Source organism: Lynx canadensis, chromosome B1, assembly GCF_007474595.2.
Source record: "Lynx canadensis isolate LIC74 chromosome B1, mLynCan4.pri.v2, whole genome shotgun sequence".
NCBI classification, from domain to species: domain Eukaryota; kingdom Metazoa; phylum Chordata; class Mammalia; order Carnivora; family Felidae; genus Lynx; species Lynx canadensis.
In genome coordinates, this window is record NC_044306.2 from 193554214 (window position 1) to 193570429 (window position 16216).

Here is a 16216-nt window from a genome sequence, read left to right on the forward strand (position 1 = left end):
CGATTTGGGCAAAACATATGGAGGACAGCTCCTGTCCGCTCTGTGTGACACCAGCTCGAGGCGGCTAATTGGAGCTCTAGGATTCACTTCCAGGATAGCCTCCCTCATGCAGGTCGGTGCTGGCTGTTTGCTGGGAGCTCAGCTGGGGGTGTCGGCTGGAAGACTCGGTTCTTCATGTGACTGTTCCAAATGGTTGGGCTTCTCAAAGTATGGCTGTCTTAGAGTAAACTTTGTACATAGCCACTGACTTCCCACCCACGCACAAAGTGGAAGCTTCTAAAGCCTTGGTAAGATTCAGCCCCAAACTGAAACAAGGTTATTTGTGCCACAGTCTGCTGACTAAAGTGGATCACAGAATCCAGTCCAGATGTAAGGAGAGGAGACTGCATCCACAAAGATGTAAATGTCGTTGTCATGGTTCATCGGGGCCACCTGTAGAAGTCTACCACGGTGGATGATAGAGCTTTGTGAGCGACGGTCCAAACAAGACCATGAGGGAAATTGTAGGGGCCGTCCCACAAAGAAAAGAGACTGGACACAAACCTCAGGTGTCCTTAACAGTCAGTTCCGAGAGTGCCAGAAAATGTTAAATAAAGCAAAGCTCCATTCCCTCTAAGTATATTTACTATATAGTTCGTACGTATTCTGGAATTGGAGAGGTAATTAAAATTTAGGTTTAAAGTTAAGAAGTCACAAACTTTTTCCCGGCTCAATTTTTTTTTCCTGTGAATGAAAATGATGATAGTATATCACAGAGATTACTACAAAGGAATTAAATGGTGCAGGATCCATAATGAATAAACTATAATGTGGCTACTCCGGTGGTGTTTATGTGCAGGAACCTTTTTCGTGTGACAATTCCTTTGATATTGTAGTGAAATATTTTCACTCTGCATCTACATTTTTATGGTTTGTATTTATTCTCCACAGAACCGATCCCAAAATGTCAGATTACTAGAGCTGTTTTATGGAAATTCGTTTTAGGTTGGAATATTTGAAATGCATTAACTTAATTTTATCTGTTTAGCAAAGTACAATGAGGCTTTTTGCATTAACAGAGTTTTCTTTATGGTATCAGCTGTGCATATGTTTAAAGACATGAATGGACTCAAATCACCCTTGTTTGAATTTTATATTTAGCAAATGAACATGCGCTGTTAGGGATTAAGCAGTATTTGGAAAATGTATGTGTAAGGATTATTTAGAATGGAATTGCCAAAAATCCCGGAATATTTAGCACACACTTGTTGATTGATTTTACTGCAATAAATATGAAGCAATAACAACTATATAAATTATTCAGAGACTAGTCATCCACAGCAGGATTCTTTAGAGATTACTTCAGAGCACAGTTTGGCAGGATATTCTTTTTACAGTTTTTTTTTCTTTCCAAATCCATGTACAAAAGAGATATAGATACATATGGAATGGATTCATATTGATTCTTTGAAAATGAAATTAAACATTTTAAAACATTCAAGTGAAGACTGCATGATCTTTCGTACTGAAGCTCTCTTTGGTAATTTATTTACCTTCAATATTATTTTTGTCTTTCAGAAGGCATTACACAGTGAATGTAAGAGATTTATTAAAAACCTTGGATCGCTTGAGAGTGCTTTAGTACTTTGCCTTAAAATCTGCACATAGGCAAAATTCCTGATATTATGAGTTGGGATTTTCAGCATAAGAGGATTTAAAATCTCTGCTAAAGCAAGGGCTTGTTAGGTGTTTCTAGGCTTCATATATCAGAGAGTCCCAGCTACTTACCAATCGTTCAAACTAAAATGGGGCAGGACAGGCAGGACACATACAATCTAAGAGACCAATTTAGACCAAGTAGAAGGTATCAGGTTCTCTTAAAATTGGTCTTTTGTTCTGGAAAGAAATCTTATCCAGCTCCAGAAGCAGATAGAATAATCAGTATTTACATAGGTATGGACCTCTCCGTATATTCTGATCCAGATCGCATTTTAAAGATTTCCATTCATTAAAGCATTTGGAGACAAGGTATTGGAAAGAGCAAATGTTTGCAGATTTGGAGTTAGAGACCCCAATTATCTACTTATAAGTCATGTGACTCTGATACAGTCCTAATAACCTTTTTGGTTTTTTGCATAATAATCCTTTTGAGTTCCAGTTCCTTACTGTCTTGAGGTTGTTCTTAAGATCCAATGAAATAACACCCCAAAATACTTTGCACACTAAAAAGCATTACATTATTAAAATTTACATTATTATGAATCAAATATGATTAGATGACTGCTCTATAAACAGCTCATTGAAAATTCCAAGTCAATTGAATGTGGGTTTTTTTGTTGTTTTTTTTCACTTGGGGTACCCGAGTGGCTCAGTCAGTGAAGCCTCCAACTCCGGATTTCAGCTCAGGTTATGATCTCAGTTTGTGGGTTCGAGCCCTGCATTGGGCTCTGTGCTAGTAGCACAGATCCTGCTTGGGATTCTCTTTCTGTCTCTCTCCTTCTCTCAAAAACAAATAATAAAATAAACTTAAAAAAAAAGAAAATATGTCCACTTAGAGGATACTTATGAGATCCAAAGGAGTCAATGATTCTGTTCCCCTTAGTTTTAAAGTATCAACCCTTACATGATCAACTTTCGGTGGACACAACATCTGAAGAGATGGACGTACAAATATTCCCTGAATAGTTGGAGATGTTGTTTTACTAAATGTAACCCAGAAGGGTCATGGCTGTTTATAAAAGAAAGACATTTGTCTCCTGGTATGATTGGTTTCCTGAAATGATTCGTACCCGTTGGAGGTCTGGCAACGATGTGGGGTGCGTGGGACCATTGGATATTTGTGTTAATGGTTTATTTCTCTGTGTTTCTCTCCCAGCTATCGGCAGGACGCTTATCCCTCGTTACTTTAGCACTGTGTTTGAAGGAGGGGTGACTGACCTGTATTACATCCTCAAACACTCGAAAGAGTCATACCACAACTCATCCATCACAGTGGACTGCGACCAGTGTGCTATGGTCACCCAGCATGGGAAGCCCATGTTTACCAAGGTACAGGACGCCCTCAGCAACATGGCTTGTTTCTCTGTGGGTGTATTGAAGGATAATGATTGTGGTTTTCTTCTGGAACTTTGAGCTGATTTCTCACATCTCAGACGCTTTCAGCACTATGAGATCATCTCTTTTGTTTGTGGCACGGCTAGACTCTTGGTGAACACTCTTCTAAGATATGTGCAGGTGGTACAGAGCACCTGAAAGTCAAATATGACAGAGCCTCGGAACTAAGAGGGAGAGAGCATTGGCTGGTCTGTCAAACCCAAGTTGCTAAATTAGAATTTTGACCGTAACACAAAGAATTTTCTACAGCTGAAATAACATTTCCCCATTGTTGTGTGGTCAGTATTTGTGTTTTGTTTCTGAAATGAAACACTTTTTAAAGCTAAATTCAAATGTTAACAAACAGGGAAAAAGTCAACTGACTACAACTGAACTAGTTGTAATCTCTAGGGAACATAAAAACATAAATGAAACTAGGGAATTCAGAGTTTAAAGGTTGTTTCCCCAAATTCTAGGAAGTTCTGGTTGGTCAGTGAGCAAGTGAGCACAGTAGAGCCAAAGGCTGGTTGTGAGAGAATAGGAACACAGGGGAAGGGTTGTGGAGGGAGGAGGAAGTGACACATTCTTTGAGGCAGAATTCAAGGACCTTGAAGGATGTAAAATGAAAGAGAAGAGATAGAAAATCAACCTGGCTTCTATACGTTCTACACCTATGACCCCTTCCTATCCACAGACAATTGACAGATGGGACGTCCCCCTGGGCAAAGACCTTTCTGGAACACTACAGACAATCCCTTTATGTCCTCTCCCAAGTAGAAACATTCCTCAGAACAAATATTTAGCTAGATATTCTGACAAACCGAAATTTGTTTTAATGAACACTAGTTCATTGCATTTTCACAAAGACTCAATTTGAACTAATTTGTAATATTAATGATAGCACCTATCTCTTTTAGTTGAAAACACACAAGATGATCCTCTCTTTATAGTTCAGAAGTTGAATTATCAGGGTTAATTGCAAAAAGCCCAAATTACCAAACTGAAGATGTGTTTGTTACCTGTGCTCAATTTTGCTGAACGAATAGAAATAAAATGTTTATCATGTAAAGTATCCATTGATCTTGTTGGTACAGTTTAATCTTTCTGGTGCTCACAATGATGTTAAAACACACACACACACACACACACACACACACACAAGGGCAAAGAAAATAGTTCTAAAATGCAAAGCAAGTCATCAAATGTCATTGATCTTATGGTATCTTGATTTTGTCAATAGACATTTTTAAATGCAGGATAAGAGTTGGGTTTTTCTCTTTCTTCCTTTTTAACGGTTGAGCAAAAAGGAAGGTTGCTGATCAGGGACAAAGTACATTCCCACTGTATTCTGGGAAGAGAGTTTTTATATGTGGAAAGGAATGATCACCTGGGCGATGGTTTAATCTGCCCATGCCTCACTTCATTTTGGAGATGTAAAATATTTCCATAATCTTGTATGTTAGATGGATAATACAACCTATTTCGAATGTTGCAAAGTCAAAGCCCCACAGAGAAAAGCTTTCTCTGCTAGCTCATTATGGTTTTATTTGTTTGTTTGTTTAGTTTTTGTCTAGACTTAGCATTATATTTAGGTAATCAAGAAAAACACACCAATTTCTTATGCTTTAAGGGAAAAAAGAAATCCATGAGAATTAAATAAAACAGCTATAATGAAGAAGCTACTTCCAAAGCCTACAGCCATGGAAAGTAAAAATGCATTTTGTGGTAGCCCTTTCATAACACATAAAATAGTTTATGGAAGTAAAATAATATAATATTTTATAATAATTTTATTATAATAAATAACTTTAAAATAAAACATGTAACATTTTATATGCATGTAAAATATATAATAAAAGGCAGCCCTATCATTTATATTTTTCCAATGTCTTTCTTTTCAGGCCAAAGCTATCTCATAAATGAGCATAGTCAGTTGCTCTGAGGTTAAAGTGCCATACAGTCAGGACTGGTTTTAAATTTGAAAAAAAAATCCCATTCTTCTGATGAATCAATAATAAAGTGCTCTTTTTTTTTTTTTCATTCAAATCAAGAAGCTAAAGTTTTCTTCTGTTGATTCTTGACTCTTCCTCATCTGCGGATGCGCCCCTCTCAGCTGGCCGAGTGGTTTGTTCAGGCATCCGAGGTAGTCACCAGAAAGACGGTGGGAGCATCCTCTTGAACTCAGTTCTTTCGGCCCCAAGCTTCAGTTATTTAGATCACCACTCCCTCTCCTCCACGGCAATACGTTCCCAACTCTTGTAATGAATATTTCCATACCATGATGAAAAATACCACTTTCTGGGAAATGTAGCTTAGCTATGTGGACTTAGTCCAGATGCTAATTATGCACATTTATTTTTAGAAAATTCTAAAGCATTCCTTTTTTTTTTTTTTTTTTTTTTTTTGCTCCTTGGTGATTATTATACTACCCAAGGAATCCTTCCAGTTTTTCTTTTGTTCTTATGTTAATTAAAAATAAGCCATCTTCACGTAATAAAATATGACTATTTAGTATGAAACAGTGAGCTAATGACCTTTCAGTACCACAAAGAAAAATATAGCCTGGAAGCCGATGCTCTATTTTTAAAGGGGAGGCTGCTGTACATGGAATTATTTAGCACATTAAGTACAGGCAGTATCACATTGTTCTAATTTAGACTATCAATATACTCTAATTCCCCCAATAGCGTTTGACCCAGTGGTTCCGAGTTGCTTTTATGAAAATTTGGTCAACTGGTGAATCAAAAATCAGCTGCAGTCCTAATCAACAGTAATATTTAATATTACCCAGGAGTATAGTGTGCATTTTGCAATTTCCTGATCCTAGGAACATTATAGATTATGGATAAATATGTAATTAGAGTTTTAAGACACACATTACGAAGGCTTTCTTTTCTGTATTCAATTTTGAATCAAATTGAAAACAAGGCTCAATAATCTGAAGGGCAATCACCAAGGTTTTCAGAATCAAAGACCCTTGAATTATATTTGAGGGTGTGGATGCCGGCAGATGCCGAGAGGAGCCCTCTTTGGGGTACACATCTGGTTACTTTTAGATTTTACAAACTGAAATAATAATCACAGCCAGGACTGAACACCCTTATCACTCTGTAAATACAGCTTTATGCTTTCTCTGGTCTCAATTATTTATTACGCAATTATTTATCACTATAGAAAAGTACCATGGAAATGCCCCAGCCACTTTTCCGAGATGAACACTCGTTCGTGTCTTTGACATCATTCTTATCTTAGCCTGTCTACAACATCATCCTCCAGGATTTATACGTTTCTACTCTTAGCCCAACTCCAATCAAATTATTATAATATCAACGATCATATTGCCCTAATATATGTATATATATGCATTTCAATATGCATTTACAGATACAGTATCTCTACATAAAATACAATGAGCTTTGTGCGCTTGTTAATTTGAAAGCAGTATTTCATGCATAAAGACTGAGAAAATTAAGTAAACACTTCTACCTGAAAAGCACATTTTCTTTTCGTAACAGCTCTATGAAAGTCACTGTATTGTGCAGTGGCATGGTCAACATTGCTTCGCAATTAGCCAGAGAAAGAAAAGGGTTAAAAAGCTACCGGTTAGTTTGAGAAATGTTCTTTTTTAGTTCTCTTGTTCCTGGCCTAGTCTCAAGCTAGCACGTGATCCGCTGAATGCCTGCCAGCCTCTTTCTTGTTGATCCTCCGGAGACCATCTGTGCTGGGGGCATTGATTAGAGCGTGTCTGCTGGGATTACATCTTTTCTGTTGCCATGCCAACTAATCAGCTGATTTTGGTTACCACAGAAACAAAATGTCAGAGCTCACAGTACGGTAACATGAATTCAGCACAACAGAAAATGTTTTCTTAATTGGGGACCCTTTTGATTTTGGATTCCAAGTGAAAGGCAGCTTTAAAAAAAAAAGGCCAACTTTAGATAAAAGCTACGTTAATTGTATTGATTAAGAGCAATGCACAGAATTTTTCTGGAAAGAGAAAATATTAATTCCCCTTTAAAAGCTATGTCTGTTTTTTACCATTCCAAACAAGGAATATATATATATATATATATATATTACCCCCCCCCTTAGGTGCCTTTATTCCATTTGCTGATTGTTGCATATGAAATAAATCACAAAGCCTTTAACTGCCATGGTGGGGGCAGGAGGCAGTGAGGCTGAATAGGGCTTGGGAGAAGGCCATGGTATCACTACTTGGGGGAGACCAACAGTGACCAAATTCTTCTCCATTCTTCCATTCAAGGAAGTCACTGAATTTTCCTTCAGGAAAACACCCAAAACAGTCAACGTGGATTCACTTTCAAGGATTCCTCTCTTGCACGTGACCTGCTTGGGAGAAAGCTGATTTCTTGGCTTTGGCTGACAAAGGAGGAGCCCAAGGCTTATTACAGTTTCCCCTTTTGTAGACCCAGGACGGTTTGATAGCAATAAGGGTCCTCAACTGGTTTGCTATGTCACAGTAAACAGAGAACACAATTTTACTTGACCTTACAGATGCTACAATTGAGTAATTCATTAGAAGGACTACATCCATACCTTCTCATTATGAAATTCTGTTCCAGTAGAAGTAAGCCAGAACCTACGTCTGCCCTGAGTTTGTGGTTAATAAACACAAAACAAATAGATTAGATAATAATAAAAAAAAAGCATGAGATTTAACTGGGCTAATATTTGTTTAAACACCTAACAATACCCTTTCTTTAAAAAGGTGTAGCATCCAAATATCCCTGACCTCTACTGTCAGGATATTTCAACTGTCACGGGCTGGCTGCGGTCACCTCCCTTTTGTGAAAGCTTTCAATGCAGGTGGCTTCTGTCCTACTAACACCCCAGGGGGAGTTGTGTAACTTAATCTCCATGCAACCCTTGGTGAATTAATTCCAGTGCTAAGGGTGTTCTAGAGGAGTGGTTTGGGGACATGAAAGTCTTCCCGTTTCAGAGTGCACAACTATCATGGCTAAGATGTCAGAAGGAAGCCCTGAAGACCATTCTTTCGAGCAGTTTTGGGGCAAAGTGCCTTAAATGCCAGAAATTGCCCGCAGATTCTGCTAGTAGCATCTCAGTTAGAGGTCTTCACCCACATCATCAATAATCATCCCATTGTCCTGAGACTTTTGAAAAAATGAAAATGGCACATGGCAATAGCATCTTTCTTAAGTAGTGCCCTATCAACACATGTTACTAATTCTCTTTGTAGTGGTTGTTAGTTCGTTAAAAAAAAAAATTACCTTAAATTAGAGTAAATAGAAAGCACCTAACCCAGTGCCTAGGACATAGTTGGAACTCAATGAATGGCGGCCTTTCGTATTAGATTCCCAAAGGGAGAAATGATTGTTAACATCTCATAAAAAGTTAGGTAAATTGCTAATTATCTTCAGGGACTATAGTTTTCAGAAGGAGCATGCCCCTTGTTGAATGAATTGTTATTTATGATTTTTAAAAATTGTGTAGTGCAGTGGCTTCCGAAGTTTTATATGTTTGTTCTTAGCATAGGAAAGCTTTCTCCAAAAAAGCTTGAGCAGAAGTCCAATATATTGAAACAGTAGAACTGAAGCTGTTCTGGTTGAATTGAAAAAATGGGTGGAGATCACATGGTCTAGAAGGAGGCCGAACTCTTCCCAGCAGAGCCCCTGAGACGCCTCCATGGATCCCTAGGTCTCAGAGAGCACTTTATGACAACCACCAGTCCAGGGTTCTTTGGTTGTGTTTCTTTTATCTTTAGAGCTATCATTTGCTATCATCCTCCTGTGTGCCAAGTATAATACTGGGCAATCGACACACACAATATCATCATACATTTCCCCAGCAACCCGAAGTAAGGTTAGTATTATTGTCATTTCACAGAGGAGGAAACTGGAACGCGGGGGATGTATTCAGTTGTCTCAGAGTTCCAAAACAAGTACAAAGTAGAGTTGGGATGTGAATCTAGGACTTTGATATCAAAGCCTCCACCTGCTCTAAAGCAAAGACGAACTGAATAAGCAGTTGTAATTATGTAAACTGAACACATACACTGCCACTATTTTTTAGCTGAAGTTGGATCAGTGGGATCAATGGTGTCTGACTACCTAGTATTTTCTATTTCAAAGTCATTAACGGTGAAACAAAATAGGTAAATAAAATAGGAACTACATGCTAAAACTGATCTGAATATCAAAAGAAGAAAAAAAATGACTACCCTGTCAAAGATCACTGCATCACAGAAGAGAGCCTCACAAATTCTTTTTTTTTTAAGATTTTATTTTTAAGTAATCTCTACACCCAGCATGGGGTTCAAACCGATGACCCCAAGATCAAGAGTCACGCACTCCACCAACTGAGCCAGCCAGAGGCCCCAAGAGAGCCTCACAAATTCTATGTTTCATTAATAATATATATTTTTCCTCGAAAGAGAGCATGCCTCTATGCAAGCAAAATTTGTCACTATTCATAGCATGTGATTGAAGGAATACACTCTAAACATGCCTGGAATTTGTCTCTAAAAATGAAAACTTGCTCTGATTGGGTAACCTTGTAGTAAGTCACACGTAAGCATAAATAATTTTAGCAGATACTTCCTCCCAGAGTAGGGCAACCACGATTAGAACAAGATTTCAAGCTCTGATGGTAGAAAGATGATGACAACAGAAGTAAAAGGAGGTGGGGAGGGTATTATTTTCGCAGGTACACACTTTTGACATAATATTACAATAATGTGGGTTTTGGTCCCCTATGTGCAGATGAAGAAACAGAGGCTCGTAGGGTTTCGTGGCAACCAGTAAAGTTACTAGTAAATCATGGCTAGCGAGCAACTGTGCCGTCTTCGGGACCCACGGATTCTAGGGCTCACGCTTGCCTCACTGTGCTGTGGATAAAGCACTTGTGTCACATCCTTACTAAGATACAGTGCTGCCCAAGGACAGTCAGGGAGACACCGCTGAGTAGCTGATGTGTGAGTTACAAAAATGTGGCATTCACAAGGTGCACAGCCAATGAGTGTGATGTTTGTCGCTTCTAGGTATGTACAGAAGGCAGACTGATCTTGGAGTTCACCTTTGATGATCTCATGAGAATAAAAACATGGCACTTTACCATTAGACAATACAGAGAGTTAGTCCCAAGGAGCATTCTAGCCATGCACGTAAGTAATTTCATCACTATTTTACTGTCTTTTCTTTTACCCCCTCATTTCTTCAATGAGAAAAAGTCCGGTTCTCTCTCTGTAAAGAATGCCAACAATCTTCACAAGCTGGGCAATGAACTCTCAATTTTGAGCTTTTCCCTCAACCATTTTATTCCACAGGCCCTTTTTCCCTCTCCTTTGTTTGTGAGTTTGGTGCATTGTGAGATTTTTTTTTTTTTGATACTTTACTATTTTAAACTCCAAACTGAGGTTACCGCAATAAACAGTTTGTACTTTTCTTAAATTCCATGGAGTCATTATCAAGTATTGCTCTGCCTGGGCTATTAAACCTGTTATGTATAACTGGGGAAAGAAATAAAACAAGAAGTAAGAAAAACAGTTTCCAGTCTTGATTAGAACCAGCTGACAAGACGTGGGGCTCATGTACCTCAGATCTGTGTCAACGTCCCTCCTAACCATGGTGTTGGAGTGAAGCAGACGATTTGGGAGTCTCTCGGTTTTATTCGACCATGAACCACGACAAATTTATTGAGCACCAACTAGGTGCAAGGCCAGATTCAATGCCAAGTTGGGGATGTGTGTGAGGGGTAAGACTTGCTAAGAGCTAGCTGAGTGCAGTCCCTGAAGAAGGCGTCAAAGGCATTGACTAAATAAATCCCTCTTCCATAATGCATGATGCAGCAGTTTCTGTGAAAAAGCTTTGGAGCAAAATCAGACTTAATGAGCCTGATTTTTAAGACACAGTACAATCAAAAGAGAATACAATAACAGTAGCTAGTATTTACTGGCTGTTTGCTATGCCAGGCCTTGTGCTAAGTATTGTACACATTATATTTAATCCTCCCAGTGACCCAGAGAGGTGCCTTATCACTCTCCCTGCTTTAGAAGTGAGGAAACTGAGGCTCAGGCTTGATAAGTTACTCCATACTTCTCAGCCCGAAAGTGGGAAATCAAGATTTCAACTCAGCTGATACCGACTCCAGAACCCAGACTGATAAGCTGTCTCCCGACCATCTAATTCCAGTCTGTGTCCCCAGGCTTTTGTCCTCGACCCTCTCCTCCCGACTGGTTAACCCAATCTCTACCTTTTTCACTGACCTTGCACTTTCTGCTGTGGCGCCCAACTCCCCTTCTCCAATCTTCCCTCCTATCCGTACCCCCAACTTCTTCTCAACTTTCAAAGCGCAGTTCACATCCTTTGCTCCCCTTGAAGCAGCTTGGAGTTGTCACTCTTATTGTTTTCAGAATAGACAGAAAGATAGCGGAGGTTAGTGGTCGGGAGCCTGGGCCCTAAAATGAGACCACATAGGTGTATCCCTGTTCCTGTGTGACCTTGGGCAAGTGGCATGGCATCTCTGTGCTTGCAGATCTTCATCTGTAAAATGGATACAGTAATAGAGTCTGCCTCAGAGGATTGATTGGTATGAGGATTAAGAGTTAATGCACGTAAAGGGCATAAAACAGTGCCTGGCACACAGTAGGTCCTCTTCAAGTAGTGGTGACTGGCTTTTCACAGCAGCAGCAACATAGTTCCATTCATTTATTATTATCCTGTCCTCCTTGTGCAAAGGAAGCTCCTTGATGTCGGTCATGACTAGAGAATATCTAGAGAACCAGCTTTTCTTGGCTCGTGAAAGGGGTTCCATAAATACTGGCTCCATATTCACAGAGGACGCCCTTTCCAGAAATTGACGTGAGAAGTGACCAGCTCTCTTTTTGCTGACATCTGTTTTTGTTACTGATATACACAACGCCAAGTGGTTGTGTGACTATGAGGAGAATTAAGTACAGGAAAGAATAAATTAAAGTGTTAGAACAACCTAGATCGTCTCATGACTGCAAGCAGGAAGACAAAAGGGTGCTTACTTGAGTCTCTCTATTTCATTCCAATTTGTTTCTACCAGTTAAGAAAGAAGAAAAGACAAAGCGAAAGAAAGAGCATCAACCAAGAGACTCACTTTACAATGCAATCCAAAAGAACTTTCTTTTTTTTCTAGCCCAACAGAACACTGGGGTAGCCTATGGAATGCCACATTGCTCTTATACACGTGGCGGATATTTTGGAAAATGTGATGTTTCCCCTTACAGTCCTGGAGGATGTGCGGGGTGAAAATTGTTGAGAACATCTATTGCTAGCCTCAGCTTAATGGGGAGGAAAGTTAGAATTCTTAAATATATATATATAGATAGATAGATAGATAGATAGATAGATAGATATATGTGTGTGTGTGTGTGTGTGTGTGTGTATACGTATATATATATGTATGGTATATATGGTAATATATATATATATTGCCATTTGGTAGAAATGGCAAAGTTTTCAAATATAGTCTTGGACTCCAAGCTGTTAAAAACAACACTACCACAACACAAAACAAAGGCCAGTCCTAAAGCATGGCTCTACCAAATCCATGGACCCTGCCTTTTCTGGCGAGTGCCAAAGACTTGAAAGTGTCCTGGCTTAATGACCCTCCTCCTGAAGACACGTGGCGTCTCACTGGTGGAAGGAAGTAAAGCTATTTCTCCCAAGGACTGAAAGCTTGTCTGACTCATTTTGGTTCTACCTGGCCATAGATCTTGCACCATTGATCCAAAAATGTTCTTGAGCCATTATATTCAAGTGTCTTCAAAATGTAAATTAAATTATCTCCAGCAACCTCCCCTCTGAGAAAAACCAACAGTGTCAAGATTTCATTTCTTAGCAACTGTAGTAGAATCCGAGACTTTCCTGGCACCATGATGCAGAGATAAAAAAATACGATTTTCTTTTCCTGTTTTAGGCACAAGATCCTCAGGTCCTGGATCAGCTATCCAAAAACATCACCAGGATGGGACTAACAAATTTCACCCTCAACTACCTCAGGGTAAGACCAATGGGATGATTACATTTCCTGATGAATTTGAAAAGTGCTTTAGAGATTTATATGTATCTTGAACCAAGGAGTTAAAATGAGGCAATGTAACATAATATGTATGTTGTCTTACACCACAGTGTGTGTGTGTGTGTGTGTGTGTGTGTGTGTGTGTGTGTGTTCAATGGGGGATGGGGTTTAATTAACAAAACAGCAAACTTAGACATCATCAGGATTGAACTCCCTCTCTCTGTATGACTCTTGGAATTCATTATTCAAAGGCTAGCACTGTCTGCTCATCAAATGTTTGGGCGCTATGCCCCTTGTGGTTGTCTCGGGTTTCGAATGTACTATTGTTGAGTTCACTGTCTCTGCATCTCCACCCAAGGAGTGTCTCTGAGGAGACTCTGTGTGCCTCCAGAAAGAGGGCAGCCCAACGGTGTAACACAGACATTTATTTCTAAGTCTTCTTAAGAACTCTCTTGGTAACACGTAACAGATTTTTTGGGTTGGATATGAAGTCAGTTTTTATTTTTAAAAATTAAGGGTTAGGCAAGATTCTCTGCCTACATAATAATTCTAGCTTCCATACTTGGTCTAAAAGGGTAACATATGTCACAGTGGTGTGTAATGTAGAATTGCGGTCGCCATGTTGCAGGTAGAGAATATGATTTCCGTCATAAGGCAAGCATCGTCCTCCAAACTCCACAAGAAGGCAGCGGCCACATTCCACATTCCTTTGTTTCTGAGCTCCATCATTGTCACTATGCAGCCACTTCTTCAGGCCCCCACCCCATCATGGAGTTCATGCTGTTGTTTCTTTATTCCTGAGTGCTGTGTAGGTTTGAGAATTTTGTTTTGAATTCACAACCCTGTATGCACAATCATTTTGCATATGTGGAAATGTTGAAATGTTTTGGCTGGACTTTCTCTTCTGTGAATTAACAATGATTTGAATAAACGCTTCCAAGTCATGCACTCAGTGCCATGGGCCACGCCCTGGGCTAGACAGTGAAGATTCAGAGACGAAAGTCATGGCACCTGCCATGAAGAAACCCACTCCTATGAGGGCTAGATTCATAGAGAGAACATTATATACAAAATGGTAAATGCCATGACCGAAAGTTCCAAGTGGAAAAGTGGGAGTGCAGAAGGGAGACCTCTCAGAAGACTACATCAGAGAAGCTTTATGGAGGAGATGGTGCCTGACTTGAGTATGAAAGAATGAACAAAGGCAAACAAGAGGAAGGGGAGGAAAGACACTCCCATCAGAGGGAAAAGAAGGAGCATGATGGGTTAGGGGATGGAATTCCAAGCAGTTTAATGATGCTGGGACATGGAGTGAGAAGCCAAGAGAGTCAGGAGGGAGAGTAACTTGGGAGCCAGGTCTTGGAGCAACTGGCTGCTCAGGCTGCCAGGCCAGAAGCCTCCGGAAGGATCAACCATGAGTATGGTTGTGTCCCCCATCTGAATAGAGGGAGGAGAGCCCTTTTCCATCCAGCCTAGATGCCCCAAAGCCAAATCCAGACAAGGAAAGAGCTGGATCAGCTTTGCTGCCCACCACCCTACTTTGCTCCAACACCACCACCATTTTGGCAGCCCTGAACTGGGTTGTTCTCCAGTAAATAGCCCTGTGGTCCCTGCTCAGAAGGAATCCAGGGTCTGCCCAGGAGGATGGGTGGACAGGCAAGTGACCCCAGCCAGGGTAGCTGGAACTAGGTTTTTCCAAATCTCTAGGCTCTGTATTTAGAATTGCCCCCATGGGGCCACCGGAACAATAGAAGTGAGTAGCAAGGACTGGGGAAATGGGGGTCTCTGGCATGTTCTAGCCATAGGAATTCAGAAGGCTGTTCTCCACTGCTAGGCATTTCATCATGCTAGAGACCATGAGAGGTTTAGTTTAAACTATCTGAAGATGCCTCTTCTCAGGCAGAGAAAGAAGTTCCATACTCTGTGTCCTCAACAGACTCCACAGAGGAGTCTGGGATTTTAGATTCTATTCTAGACTTGGTCACTGACTCTCTGGTGAAATCTGGACAAATTCTTTATTAAGTCTTTTAGCTGCATTTAATGCAAATCAATAAATGCTAAATTCTCTTCCTCCCCTTTCCCTAGCTCCTCCTGTTATCATCAGTAAAATGGTGACCTTCACTTTGGGGTCAACAAGACCCACCTGGCTCCCACGTTCTGTGGTTCTCTGATTTTAACCCACAGAGACTGAGAAGATCATATTTGCAAATTGAGGGAGACTGGTACCAACCTCTCTCCCAACAGTGATACAAGAAAACATGTGGGGGTTTGGGCAATACAGAACAGTGTTTCCAAGGTTACCACTGAAATGTAGCACTTACAGCATGCTCTCGCCATCCACGCATGTCCTGACTCACTAGCCTTCACAATGGCCCATGTGCACAAGCACCATTCATGTAAGAGAGCCAGGCACAGAGAGTGCAAGTGAGTGAACTCAGTCACCCAGCTTTACACCACTGAGTGGCTGGGCTGGGACTTGAACTCAGGCTGTCTGGCTCTAGAATCCATGGTGTTCCGTGCAGAGTCCTGCTGCTTTTCTAGTAAGAATGAAGGATGATGATATTGACAGGAACTGGATCATGTCTCTCCTGCCCAGGGGAGTCAACATCTATCATGGGCCCTTAATCCACTTTGCCAAAAGTAATGCCAGCTCCTTGTAGGTTTTCACGTGCAAGTTAAGCAAGACAATCCCTATAAATGGCCTAGAGCAGTGTCTAGGGACAGAAAGCCCCTAGTTATTGTTCATTGGCATAATTTATTGAACGCCTACTATGTGTTCATCATTGTGGTTCCTATTGGAATCACAGAGATCCACATGGCACCTGGCTGTTTACTCCCACTCTGGGTCTACCTAACACTCCTTTACTTCCTCTGCTCATGCATCCTGGGTGGGCAGCTATTTGACCATCCTGCCTCCATTCCTCCCTTTCTTCACTCCCTTGATCACTTCTTCATCTACTGATTGTCTCAGGACTCTTTCATTGAGCCTCCTCTGTCTTCCTGGCCTTGCCAGGTGCTGGGCCTTCAGTGTGGAGAAGATGTGGCCCCTTCCAGGGCTGGGTGAGGCGAGCAGGGTGTGGTTGGCCACAATTCCAGTGAGGTATGCTGACAAAGAAGG

At 40.5% G+C, this 16216-nt stretch overlaps 1 protein-coding gene across 7 annotated transcripts in view; it reads left to right on the forward strand.

Moving 5' to 3' along the window:
- LDB2 (LIM domain binding 2) overlaps positions 1 to 16216 on the forward strand; it is a 383161-nt gene that overhangs the window by 294014 nt on the left and 72931 nt on the right. For all 7 annotated transcript variants that reach the window (XM_030314157.2, XM_030314152.1, XM_030314154.1 and 4 more), the window contains exons 3-5: positions 2855 to 3027; positions 10091 to 10213; positions 12997 to 13080. In XM_030314157.2, coding sequence (XP_030170017.1) covers positions 2855 to 3027; positions 10091 to 10213; positions 12997 to 13080 — 380 coding nt within the window. The remainder of the gene's footprint in view (positions 1 to 2854; positions 3028 to 10090; positions 10214 to 12996; positions 13081 to 16216) is intronic.